Here is a 14515-nt window from a genome sequence, read left to right on the forward strand (position 1 = left end):
CCCTTTATATAAAATCTTTACAAATAAACATTTAATAGGATGTGCACACATACTACCCTGACTCCTTCAACCGTATGTTAATGCTATTGAGCTCTGTCAACCGGCTTTTTCACCAGAGCAGGTCAGACTAGTCTTGAAAACAGATGGAAATTAAAATACAACATATGTACAGTGCTGTGAAAAAGTATTTGACCCCCTTCCTGATTTTAGATTTTTTTTTTGCATATTTGTCGCACTTAAAGGGACACTAGAGGTTCAGGGTTTAAAAAAAAAAAAAAAAAATAACAAACATGTCATATTATGCCTCCACTGTGCAGTTAGTTTTGCACAGAGTGGCCCCAATCGTCCTCTTCTGGGGTCCCACAGTGGCTGTCTCGACTCCTGCCCACAAGAGCTAACCCCTTCTAAGAAGCTCTCTCCCGAGGGGGTTACCTTGCGGGCACGCTCCCATGTTATACACTCGGCGTGCACGGCCGCCGAGTGTATGATTCAGCCCTGCCCACCAGCAGCCACGTTACTGGATTTGACTGAAAGCAGCGGGAGCCAATGGCTGCGCTGATATCAATCTATCCAATGAGGAACCGATCAGCCATAGAGAGAACGACACGGGATTGTGCCCACTGAGATTCGGGGCTCCGGTAAGTAAAATGTGGGCTCGGGGGGGCCGGAGAGTGCAAGGTGTTTTTTCATCTTAATGCATAGGATGCATTAAGGTGAAAAAACACAAAGCTTTACAACCCCTTTGAATGATTCAGATCAAACAAATTTTAATATTACATGAAGATAACCCAAGTAAATCCAAGATCCAGTTTTTAAAATATTATTTAATTTATTAAAGGGGAAAAAAGCTGTTGAAATCTGCCTGGCCCTATGTGAAAAAGTAATTTCCATGCTGAATCATGAATGAACTGTGATTAACCACAATTTTTTGGAAAGCTGAATTAAGCTGAATTAAGTTTCACTTGCCACACCCAGGCCTGATTACTGCCTGACCTGTTGAATCAAGAAATCACATAAATAGAAGCTGGCTGACAAAGTGAAGTACGCTAAGGCCCCTTTCACATGTGCGGACCGTGTGTCCGCATTTTCATCCATCCGTTGCGGATGAAAACGGGACATACATTGGTCCCTATGTGATTGCGGGTGTCAGCGGATGACCATCCGCTGACACCCGTAATCACCCGCCTCCGCAAAGATCCGATTTTCTGGATGGAAGAAAATCCTATTTTCTTCCGTCTGGCAGATCGGGTGAACACAGACATATGGTCCGTGTTCATCCAATCCCCCCATAGGGGAGAGCGGAGGAAAGACACTGTGCAGGGACCGCCCTGTCAGCCGACGTCTCAGCAGGGATTTTACAGAGGATCCCTGCTGAGCAAAGCGGACACAAGGAGGCGGATCATTACTGATCTGCCCATGTGAAAGGGGCTTAACAGATCACAAAAAGCCACACATTATGGTATGCCACAATCTAAAAAAAAAAACAAGAACAGATTAGAAAAAAGTAATGTACATGTATCGGTCTAGAAAAGGTTTCAACGCCATTTATAAGGCTTTGAAGAACTCCAGTGAACCACAGGGAGAGCTATTATCCACAAATAAAGATAACTTGGAACAGTGGTAAACCTTCCCAGGAGTAGCCGGCCTACAAAAATTACTCCAAGAACATGACAATGACTTATCCAGGAGGTCATAAAAGAACAAGGAACAATATCTAAAGAACTGCAGGCCTCACTTGCCTTAGGTAACTCAACTATAAGAAAAAGACTGGGCAAAAATGGCATCCATGGGAGAGTTCCAAGGCCAAAGCCACTGATGACCAAAAAGAACACAAAGGCTCATCTCACATTTACCAAAAAAACATCTGGATTATCCCCAAGACTTTTAGGCAAATATTCTGTGGACTGAGACAAAAATTTAACTTTTTGGAAGGTGTGCGTCCCATTACATCTGGTATAAAACAAATACAGCAGTTCATAACAAGAACATCATACCAACAGTCAGACATGGTGGTGGTTGGCGTGATGGTCTGGGGCTGCTTTGCAACTTCAGGACCTGGACGACTTACAATAATCGATGGAACCATGAATTCTGAGCTCTACCAAAAAATGTCCGGCCATCAGTTCATGACCTCAAGCTCAAGTGCACTTGGGTTATGCAGCAGGACAATGATCCTAAACACAACAGCAAGTCCACCTCCAAATGGTCCAAACAAATCAAAATGTAGGTTTTGGAGTGGCCTAGTCAAAGCTCTGACTTAAATCCAATTGAGATGCTGTATCATGACCTTACACAGGCGGTTCATGTTGGAAAACCCTCCAATGTGGCAGAATTAAAACAATTCTGCAAAGAAAAGTGGGCCAAAATTGCTCCACAGCAATGTGAAAGACTCATTGCCAGTTATCGCAAATGCTTGATTGCACTTGTTGCTGCCAAGGGTGGCACAACCAGTTATTCGGTTTAGGGGGCAAATACTTTTTCACATAAAGCCAGGCAGGTGTGGACAGGTTTTTTGCCTTAATAAATGAAACCATCATTTAAAAACTGTATTTACTCGAGTTATCTTTGTGTAATAATAAAATGTGTTTGATCATTTAAAGTGATACTAAAGCTTTGTTTGTTTTTTTAAATAACAAACATGTCATACTTACCTCCACTGTGCAGCTCGTTTTTCACAGAGTGGCCTCGAACATCCTCTTCTGGGATCCCTTGGCGGCTCTCGCAGCTCCTCCCCGCATTAGATAACCCCCTAGGAGAAGCGCTCTGCTGAGGGGTTTACCTTGCGGGTATGCTCCTGAGTCAATTATTCAGCGTCCATGGACGCCGAGTGTATGACTCGGCCCTGCCCCCCCCGCGTCATTGGATTTGATTGACAGCAGTGGGAGCCAATGGCTGCGCTGCTATCAATCTATCCAATCAAAGCCGGGACTCCGTGGAGAGGACGGCGGGAACGTACTGAGGAGATGAAGGGGCTCAGGTAAGTAAAACGGGGGGGCTGGGGGGTTTGTAACTGCCGGCTGTGACAAATATGCAAAAAAAAAAAAAAATCAGAAAGGGGGCAAATACTTTTTTTTCACAGCAATGTATATGCAATATTTCAAATAGAACGAAGCAAAAAAAAGTTTGTATCTTTCCATAGAAAAAAAAATAGCAACAAGACCACATTTCCTATAAATCCTATTTTATTTTAGCCTCGCTTACAGATACTTAAACTGCCAAGATCAACAGCAAAATAAATAAATAAAAGCTACCAAAAACCTTAATTTAGACACTTTTTTTTACAAAATAACATGCTCTGGCAGACCCAAACCATTTAATAGCCGTTGTGTACAGCCTTAGATTGTATTTTGCTAAATGACTCTAAAAATGATGCAAGCTTTGAATGAACAAGCTGTCTGGCACATCCCTCTCAACACAGAATAACGTGACATTCTCTCATTGCCAGCAGGCAGCTAACAAGAGGTAAGCTAACATATGAGACACGGGCAGAGCTGTATAAACGTATACTGAAGGCAGAAACACAAATCTCTGACTGTAATGGTAAGTCTTAGGATTCTACGGAGTGTTTCTGTTCTTATTTTTCCTATATAACCACACTGAATAAAAAGTAAAATAAAAACAATAAAATGGAAAGGCATAGTCAGGCCATTCTGCTACCGAACACAGGGGTGGATTTACTAAACACAATGAGCATAGGAGTGCGCCTGGGCACACCCTAAACACCCCATGTAGCGCAGATTCCCCATTTGGACCCCTGAAATTTCACCAAGGCCCCCTAATGTGGCTCCTAAAAACAAGTGTTAAAACAAAATAAAAAAATTGTAAAAAATAATAAAAACTACTGACACCATCCACTGCTCTACTGACACTGTCAGTGTATATACACATGCATACAATTGCATGCGTGTTTGAGCTTTGGGGTGCCCAATGAGACTGCGCAATTTGAGAGCTTAGTAAATGTGGAAAAGCGTCACTTTACAAAAATTACCCATTCACATGCAAGAAAAAACAACATAATTTTTGCTTGTACATGATTAGATGATGGAAGTCAGCAGTGCTTCCCCTCATTTACTAAGCTCAGGAGCAATAGCACTTGCAAAGTGCACAGTATATTTGCCTTTAGTAAACCAACTGCAATGTATTCTATAAATGGATTTAAATGAGCTAGCCCTAAATCCAGTCTCAGAAGAACATGGTCACGTTTTTCAGCATAAATAACCTTGCATCATGAAGAGCAGCAAGAAAAAGAAGGAAAACAGAGAACAAAGATTTTACAACAAAATGGTGGCCATTATACCTGCCTAAAAGGTAAATTTGTGCTGAACCAAATGGGGTATCTGCATTGGAGACCGGTTTCTGACAATACTACTTCTCCGGCTGTCATGCTGATCAAATGGCTGCAATGCTTTCTAAATCTGATCAGAAAAAGTATATGGCACGTGAAGTCAACCTCTAATTCACATATTGGTTCTGGACGATACAAAAATGATTATCAGCAGAAAACTGAGCATGAAAGGCAGGCAGCTAGCATTTGCAGAGGTCAACTATCACAGCCTATAAGTACATCAACTGGAAAATGATGTTTCCTACCTGTGTATCCCCCAGTGGACTTGATATACATCTGACCATAATGCTCTTCCACCATAGTGTCATAGGCCTCATCCTCCTCCTCATCTTCCTCATTGTGGTAGGATGTTGGGCTGTCTGTGGTCGGTATGCTGCTTGCACTAGGACTTGTGCGCTCCCCTTGTGAATACGACACTTGCTGTACATTGGGGAAGAGCGTAGCTAGGCTAGACATACCATAGTAAGAAACCCGCTGTAGCTTTGGCGGGGCCACTGCAGACAAGGCTCCTCCCGTGCTGTCCCTGTTTTGAGTCTCCGTCGGCCTCTTGCCAGGCACGTTGGGTACCGCAATAGGCTGAACCTCCAAGCTCTCATTTTTCACTCGGGTGAGAAGTGGGATGGGCATGGAAGGAGACATTACATAGGAAGCAGAGGTGGCGATAGCTGTTGTCTGGTTGCAGGGGCTCTGGGGTTCCGAACTGGTATCTTCAATCATGGTGGTCTGAGAGTCACAATGAGGTGAGCTCACCTTGAACATCAAGTCTGTCCCACGCTCTACGATGTGCTGAATCTGAAGGAAGCCGGCCGTGTACATCACCACCAACTGCTCGCTAGCCGCCATAGTCAACTTCCCAGTGTAGCAAAATGACAGTATTTGCTGGAAGCACGCTGGCGGCACCGTAGCCGGCAACTCAAAGGCGCTCTTGCTGTTGCCACTGAACAGATCTCTGAAGTATAGGCTGCTGGCTGCCAGGACAGCACGGTGCGCCTTGAAGGCCTGGCCTTTCACCACAATGGAAACATCGCAGTATAGTCCCATAAGCCTCTGCTCGTTCAGGCATCCCAAGACGGTGTTCCCAAAATTGGGAATTTCTATGTGTAACATCTGTGACATGGCTGGGCAGTGACGTAGCAGGCTTCGGACATTCAACAGGGTTGCAACAGAGATTGTTCACATCTGAAAAAAAAAAAAAAAACAACAAGTTTGGATTAATAAATGAATTCAAATTAAAAAGACAGTTTATATGAATTATATTATAGACGTTTTTCACAAATCTAAAAGAAGAGGAATTTTGGAGTTTACTAGTAGAGGAGATATGCAGCTAAATCTCCGATCCTCTGATTTAGTGCCCATTTACATTGCCCTGGACAGCTGCCGCACATTAAACCTCAGAGGTTTAGTGTATGCCAACTGTCTTTTCTGGTTACAGTGAGCCGGCAGTAGGGGGCAGTGTGATGCGAGTTTCAGTGCATCACACAACTCCCTTTTTACACTCAACTTTATTTGAAGTGTACAAAGTGATGCTTCATTCAAGTCACTGTACAGCAGAAAATACAGTGCACTGTGCTGCTGTACAGTGACATGAGATTCACGCCTGTGCGCTGCAATAAAATTCAGCATGCCCCATGTGCATATGACACATAGAAAGCAAGTGTTGTCTGTGTATCCTAGGGGGTGACTGGTGTTCTTCAAGAGCAGAAAAATGCTTGTCACCGCAATATATATGTGAACTGGCCCTAAAAAAAAATTGGCGCACAGTTGAGTGGTTGTGCTCAGAAATCCCGCAACAGCAGTAGCCAACATTTTTAATTACATTTTTATGTACATGTTTGTGAATGATGGTTGTAGCCGTTTAGTAACTAGTATGCTCTGTAATCTTTCTGGGTTATAGTGTAATGTTTATGTGAAAGTAGTTTGTTGTAATTTGCACATTTCAATTTGCTGCGGCACATTTTCATGATCATATTTCATGTAGGGATTAGGTGTGCCCTCTAGTGGTTATAAGCAAGATAGATGGCAAAGTCAGTATCCTTTCTGTCGAGAAAAAAAAAACCTATGGCAATGTAAGCCACCTGGAAAGTGCACAGTGTTCAATGAGATACAATGTGGCTTGTGTGGCTAGAAAGTGAGATTGAAAAAAAATATATATTTTTCAACCTAAAGCCAGTTATGATTTTCTATAGCGCCCATGCAATGACATTTCTTTTACAGCCATGGCAACCACAACAGAATTTCCCAGGATCCTCAACCCCCTGTAACTAGTTCATGACCTACTGCAGAACTTCTACAGTGTTTTAAAGGTCAGATTACTGACAGCTTTAGTGCACGGAACGTAACATCCCTGTGAATGTTCGTAGGGAACTGGACGCTTCATATCTGGTTTATGTTCACATATAAAAGGTAAGGTGGGATTATTATTATTATTATTATACAGGATTTATATAGCACCAACAGCATGCGCAGCGCTTTACAACATGAGGGCAGACAATACAATTTAATACAGGACGAATCAGAGGGCCCTGCTCATTAGAGCTTACAATCTCGGGGATGCAAGGTTTCCTTAAAGTGGTACTAAAGGCAAAATAAAAAATGACATACATAAACGTAGTATGTTGGTAGCAGTCTTGGTTCAGCCCCCCTCGTAACTTCATTTTTTACCCGTGGTTTCTGCTGTTATTTGTCAACTTCCTTAAACAGACCAAGCTGTCCAGCACAAGTTGCAGTTAAGAGTGTTGGAACTAACCATTTAACACTGACAGAAGTGCTGACAACGGTATAAAAAAAAAATGAAGAATTTGTGCCAACATCCCAATTAAAACAATATTTAGGAACTCCATTTTTGTGGTGGGAATTTTTAGGCAAAATGTATACCAACATTTGACACATTTTATACTATAAAAAAAAAAAACACCTTCAATTTTTATTGAAGGTAAGGGAAACTTCTTAGAGGAGATTGCAGGCTGAATCCAGAGTAGTGTTTGGGGAGAAGGGCTTCTATGTTTTGTGCTTTTATTACATCCGTTTTTATTGACCCTGGACTGTTGGAAGTTTTAACATCTTGCTAAAGCCTCTTAAAGGGCTTCTCCCTGTTCGGAAAATCAAATTCAGTATACCCATGGGGTTGTGGACTTTTGGAAATAAGAGCTCATCAGCCTGCAAAATCCTCTTAAAGGGGATCCTCTGAATCTCCCCTTTGTGCGCTTCCCTGTTGCCTCTAATCCGGTGTTTCATGGGGAGCAGACAGGTTTTTTTTTTAGTGTGTGGCTGACTAAATCTACTAATTGACACTTTTTTGTTCTCCCTACCCCCTGAAGAAGACTGCTTTGAAACGTGTTGAATTTTCCATAAGAATAACGACAATGTTTAATGAAACAGGGAGTGTGCAACTTTGTCCTCTTATATGAGAAATGTGTAACAATTGCGGGCCTTGGTTTTGTGGAACTCTTTTTTTTTTGTACAATGAAAATTAAATTTTTTGTTTTGTATAATAAACAGCTTGTGCCAGGAATGTTGGTATACATTGGTGCCTAAAAAGTTCCACCACAAAAATGTAGTTCCTAATTAGTGCTTACAATGGTCTTTATCCCAGAAGAAAAAAAAATACGGTTTCTGTAACTGCTTCAAGGAGAAGTATAGCCAAAGCTTTGTTCTTCTATGGATCACAGAAGTTCAGTTCATCCTGCACTCCTATGACCCGTTTTCAGGCTAAAACCTGCTGTCGGATGATGTCACAGAGGAGGTCCAGGCTCTGATAAGAAGATCCCGTATGGTCAGGAGCCACCCAGATGCCTGGACTGCCAGCTGGCTGAGCCTTTCAGTGAGCCGCTGGGAGACCAAGCTAGCCGCTCCTGCCCTCTCCACAGCTCAGGAAGAGTGGAGAAGAGAGTCAGACTGACAGCCAGGGCCGGGAAAAGGGAAGGGCAGGAGGGAAAGCTGCCCATGGCACAATAGTTTACTGTAGGGGAGGGGGCGCATTCCTCCTGTTGCAAGACATGAGTAGCGACAGCGGCAATGATTTTGAAAAGCAAGCGACTGCTGGGTGTAGGATCCCCTAAGCTTGCACATCATGAACGGAATGGGTACGCAGTTTGGCATCTTTGGATAACCTTGTCGTGGCACTGCTGACAGTTACCAGCTCTCTGCTCACTGAAGGCCGAGAGCTGAGTGATCAGCGGTGTTTAATCACTCAGTTCCCAATCTTATTGCTGGCTGGGGACAGATGCAGCATCCGACCGATACGTCTACCTAGGGAAATGCTGCCATGACATTTAATATTACATTTTTGTTGTTGAGTTTAAACAACTTTGGGACTAATCATGTGATTATAGTACAAATTATTCTTCTGGGCATACGATTTAAAGGATTTCAATGAATGAGCCTATCTTCGTATCTACATAACAGACATTTTGGATGAACATAGGTGGTTTTTATTCTCTGCCGTGTCCCCGCTAGGAAGTTTTCCCCACAGTCAGGGACAAACGAGTTGTGTGGGAAGAAGGTGATGTAGGTGCCTTTTTACAATATGTCGGAGGGATCTCTGGTAAGGGCTTGGGCTTCAAACAACCCTCTGTTCTCTGGAACCATGGACTGTGAATGACTGAGCAGAATCCCTCAGTATAAAAAGTAAACAGAGTTTATCTCTTCCCTGGAGATCCTTTGTGAAACAGAGCCCCTCGACAGGAGATAAACTTTAGACAACGTTCTGCTAGTTTTCATCAGCAAGCTCACTGGTAGCAGATGGAGAATGATTGTGTCTGCTGGCACAGAGAAGAGCGGAGAACCCCAGTTCACGCAAAAAGGCTGTAAATCGTTCTGTCTGGTTATTATGCCTCAAACATGCAATATGTTATGGATTTTCAACTTATGTTAGCACTCATCGACTCAGCGTTGACTCACCGCACTTCGCAGCGAGGAATGTGAGCACACTGCAGAGAAAATGTGAACTTAGTCTTCATCAACCTGACTAATACCAACTAAAGGACAATCAGTGAGAGTCCCTCGTACACCCAAGACCACAGTGAGAGGGGGGGGGGGGGCAAAGCTAGATGCCGATCGACGTTGACTGGGACTATTTAAAGAGTATCTGAAGACAAAGCCTTCTAATAATTTTTTTTATAAAGCACGTAATGGTTAGAACTTTTACCAGTTCTTGTTTTCTTTGTCTCTCTCCAGTTGGAAGGACTTCTTCTAGAGTGACAATAAAGTATATATTCTTAAAGGATAAAACTAAGGTTTCCTCCCCCTTCTTCCTACTTATTCTGCATATCCTGTATAAAAAAAAAATGTATACTTACCTTTTTTAATCCGGTCCAGTCATGTGATTTCTGTGTAAGGGAGTGCTTTACAATGGCTGTGCATTCTGGGAGTCAAGACATCACTCATATGCTCCCATGGCCCAACCATTGTTGGTTCTTCCTCTGCCCTGCAGCAGCTGCTCAGGATCATGTCACCAGACTGGAGGGCATTAAAAAAATAGGTAAATACGTATGCAAGATTGGTAAGAGAATGGGGGACAGAATGTTTTTAGGAATAGTTAAACTTTGGCTTTTCTTCCAATTTTTTTTTTTTTTTTCTGCTGCTGTGATCTGACTTCCTATTAGAGGGTGGTTACGTTCCTTCTTCATGGTCCCACTGTATGTAGAAACATAGCCACCCAGTGCAGCTCACTCCCGAGATTAACTAAGGACTATGAACGATGGGATTTGTAGTGTGCATAGACTAGTGTGAAGTGTGCATTCCAAACATAAGTGAAGGGAAAAGGAGATGTTTGGGATATAACAGGGGAAGCAGAGAAATGCTGTATAAACGATTTAATGAAAAAAAGATTACCCAAAAGGGAACTTCCTCCTCCAAACCCCCCCACCATCGGGTACCCCTCTCCCTGCCCACAACCTTCTGGGACACTTCACAGGTCCCAGAAGGCGGCAGGACCATTCACAAAGCTCAGTGTGGTTGTGCATTCGCAGTGGGCAGCCGGCTGTGAACCCCAAGGAGTCCACAGTTAACATTCTGGCATCAGACACAGAAGTCCGGTGAAGAAACCTGCTCTGGTGAAGATGGCGCCGGATCATCAGACAGATGAGTGTCTGTTTATTAAGTTAGCAGCTACAGCTTTTGTAGCTGCCGACTTTTAATTTTCACACATCTGACTGAAGAACCGCATTAGGTAGTGGATACACATGGATTATTTTTGAAGAATGAGGCCTCGTACACACGACCGAGAAACTCGACGGGCGAAACACATCGTTTTGCTCGTCAAGTTCCTTGTGAAGCCATCGAAACGCGACAAGCCAATTTTCTCCATTCCCGTCAAGGAAAGAGAGAACATGCACGACCGGTTTCCTCGGCAAAAAAAAATTCTCCCAGCAAGTTTCTTGCTGGTTTTTGCAGAGAAACTCGTCGTGTGTACGAGGCCTTAGGATATTGTTAGTGAAACTTTAACTACTTGTCCGGGAGACGGGGAAAATCTCCCTAAAGTCAGAAAACTCTCTTCTTAGGCAGTTGTCACTGGAACTGGTGTCCACAATGAAAGATTTCCCCTCAATTTCTGTGCCAATGGTCACCAGGAATAATGGAGAGATGGAATCTTTCCAACAGTGACACAGGCAGTAATAAATATGAGGAAGGTGTTCCTTCTCTATACATTTTTTGACTGATGGTCCAATCTCATCTCTGGTTTACCCAGCAGGAAGTCAACTGCGCATTTGAATAAATCTCCTCCTACTGTGTCATCTTCATATACATAGCTAAACCTCTGATACACACACATTTCTAAAAAAAATATTCAAACATGTTGTTCATATCTACTGGCCCTTTTATCTATGAATATATAAAAAATCTATAGGATTAGACACAACACACAAAATTAACCATTAATGCCCTGTAAACAACCCAGTTATGTCGGGTATCTCATGCTACATCAATGGCATTAGGTCCTCATAAATGGACAGGCTGGAAATCTGGCAACAAGGGGACAATCAGATGTGGAAACACAATCTGACAATTGAATGATGGATATTTGTCATTGCAGGGTTGTGTGAATTTTTAGAGCCTCGTCCAGCTTTTCATGTGGAGGGCAGGCAGTTTGTAGGTACCTCCGGTGGCTGACTTAATCGCTAAGGAAAGGACGGCAGTAGCTGGTCAAATAATCGGAACGGGGGATGTCTGCTGGAGCCCATACACACCATCGTCCCACATGAGACAGAGCCATCTCTTGTTTGTATGTTAAAAGGGACAAAATCCCCAAAAGGGACTTGGACGCTCAGTAACAAGAATGTAACAGATGTCTACTACCTCCTTCAGCCTAAGTTCACACTCATGCATTGCAATTTGACCGAGGCTTGGGGTGCTATTTCAATGATAATGTCCAATGTGACTCCATGTAGGTTCAGGTGCGATTCCAATGCCATTTGGATACAGATGTGATTTTCCCTCTCTGGAAATCAGCTCAGAATGCTAGAAATCGCGCTGGAATCGCATAGCCTTTGAACACCTGTGCATTTTCTATGCAGTTTTCTACTAGACTCTATGGCATAGGTGCACAACATTTGGCCTTTCAGTCGTTGCGGAACTACAATTCCCAGCATGCTTCTGCCTTTGGGAGTCAAGCTTGTAACGGTCAGTGGCTTGAAAAGCCTCATGGGACTTGTAGTTCGGAAACAGCTGGAGGGCCACTATGGAGATGAAAATTGCACCACACCAAACACACACAGGACACAATTTAAAAATGCATTGTATTCGGGTTGCATATATGTGAATGGCCACCAAAGAAAGTTATGTTATTTGACTTGCCATGCATTTCATGCGTTCTGAAATGCATATTAAATCGCTTCAGTGTGAACAAGGGTTCGGTGTCCAGAGAAAAGTTCCAATATAACAAGATTCATTCAAAATACAACCACAGCTTCTGACTCCAGACAACACTTATGGGTCTATTTATGAATATTTTCACAAGATTCTCACAACCTTCTTCCATGTTTCTAATTTTTTTTAAAAACGTGTGAATCCTGGAAGAAAGCTGTGTGAAAACATTTATATATAGACTGTGGATGTAAACAGAAGTTAAAAGGACTACGTGTTTTCCACTGCTGATTATTCTACAGGAGCAGAATGAAAAAAAGAAACAATCGTCAATCTCTGGACCCTTTTTGCTTCTATCTACAACACTGAGATCTTGGTAACACAACTGAGGAGAACACTGTGAAAGCATCTTGTACATCTAAACTAGCAGCTCAGGTCCTAATAGTAAAGACAATTTCTACATATAAAAATGTAAAAAAAATAAAATAACTTAGAATCAGCTTTAGAATTTTGAGTTCCTGTGGCCACAGTACACTCCTCACTCTCTATATTCAATATATAATCTCCAAGCTAAAATTGCGCACTCTCAGCATACAGCATTAAGCTATACATTTTAAAGATCTCAAGTTCCATCCATACACCTCCTGAAGTTAATCCATTTATATCACCTGCGATGAGTGGCAGCCTATGTCCTAGTTCTGGCTGCTCAAATTCCATTCGTTTTTACCAGTTGTGTTATGTGTAGCAGGGATGCCAAATATTGCAATGCCGGACACTCCGTTCTTTGTTGTGCTTCTTTCATTGGCTGTCAGTCATCCTGACATACATAGAGTGGTGGGAGTTGTCCACTCATTTTCTTGCTAAAGGTTTATGTCCTACGTTAATGTACACAGTTCTAAAGCAGCACATTTATTGTGAATAGGTTGTCAATGCAAGTTTTTATAGACCTGCACTTTTTGTTTCCACCAACATGAGTTAAGCATGTGGGGTAAGGGTGCCATTTAAAATAAATGATGTGTATGTGTGTTGTGGTAACATGCAATATAAAACACATGCTGACGCAAAGCGTAGATATGAATATGGCCTGCTAAAGTAGTATGAGCTACTAAAACACTTACAATAATGTTAGCTGACCCTTTGTTGTAGCTAAGATTCCAATCATTTAGACATAAAGCGGGGGTTCACCCGAAAAACAAATTTTTAACATTAGATTGAGGCTAATTGTGGAAAGCACAATCGGGTGTTTTTTTTTTTAAATCAATGCGGTACATACCGTTTTAGAGATAGATGTTCTCCCGCCGCTTCCGGGTATGGTTTGCGGGACTGGGCGTTCCCATTTGATTGACAGCCTTCCGACCGTCGCATACAGCGCGTCACAAGTTGCCGAAAGTAGCCGAACGTCGGTGCGCAGGAGCCGTTTAGAGCCGCACCGACGTTCGGCTTCTTTCGGTGACGCGCTGTATGCGACGGTCGGAAGGCTGTCAATCAAATAGGAATGCCCAGTCCCGAAGACCATACCCGGAAGCGGCGGGAGAACATCTATCTCTAAAACGGTAAGTACCGCATTGATTTAAAAAAAAACACCCGATTGTGCTTCCCACAATTAGCCTCAATCTAATGTTAAAACATTTTTTTCGGGTGAACCCCCGCTTAAGGGATTCCCAACACACTGGCAGAGAAAAGGCTCATTCCCTATATTGTCTTGCCCAGCAGGTGATTTTGGACAGACAAATAACATTGAAACAAACTACAAAACACAGGTAGGCAATCTTTCTACTGCAGAAAGTATTAGAGGATCAGACAAGTGCACGGCGAGTACTGTACGTCAGCAATTTCTGGGAAATCCAGAATTATTCCTAAACCCCCGGGGGCTGGAAGTAAATCTGAAGCAATCCTCTCACCTCTCGGGTGCAGGTGCTGAAATTCTCAAGTGGTCAAAAGTATAACAAAGGCTCCTGACAACTTCAGAAATCAGGACAGGGGTTTTGGTTCCTGAAGAAAGCCTACCCTGCTAACAAACTAGATACAGTAAAACCTTGGATTGAGAGTAACTTGGTTTGAGAGCGTTTTGCAAGACAAGCAAAATGTTTTAATACATTTTGCCTTGATATACAAGTGATGTCTTGATACAAGAGTAGCATCACGTCATGTCACAACTGAGTATATAAAAGAAGAGAGGAGCCTCTAAGTGTAGAAATATGGTTACATTTAATGAAGGTACAACATTTAGCAACTTATTGCTACACTTAGAGGCGCCTCTCTTCTCTTTTATACCTTGTAAAAAAAAAATGCTTCGATATACAAGTGCTTTGGATTACAAGCATGTTTCTGGAACGAATTCTGCTCGCAAACCAAGGTTTTACTGTA

At 42.6% G+C, this 14515-nt stretch overlaps 1 protein-coding gene across 4 annotated transcripts in view; it reads right to left on the bottom strand.

Moving 5' to 3' along the window:
* NACC2 (NACC family member 2) overlaps positions 1–14515 on the bottom strand; it is a 241520-nt gene that overhangs the window by 63193 nt on the left and 163812 nt on the right. For all 4 annotated transcript variants that reach the window (XM_040324123.1, XM_040324120.1, XM_040324121.1 and 1 more), the window contains one exon: positions 4591–5524. In XM_040324123.1, coding sequence (XP_040180057.1) covers positions 4591–5461 — 871 coding nt within the window. In that variant the 5' untranslated portion in view covers positions 5462–5524. The remainder of the gene's footprint in view (positions 1–4590; positions 5525–14515) is intronic.

This window comes from Rana temporaria, chromosome 9 (assembly GCF_905171775.1).
Source record: "Rana temporaria chromosome 9, aRanTem1.1, whole genome shotgun sequence".
NCBI classification, from domain to species: Eukaryota; Metazoa; Chordata; class Amphibia; order Anura; family Ranidae; genus Rana; species Rana temporaria.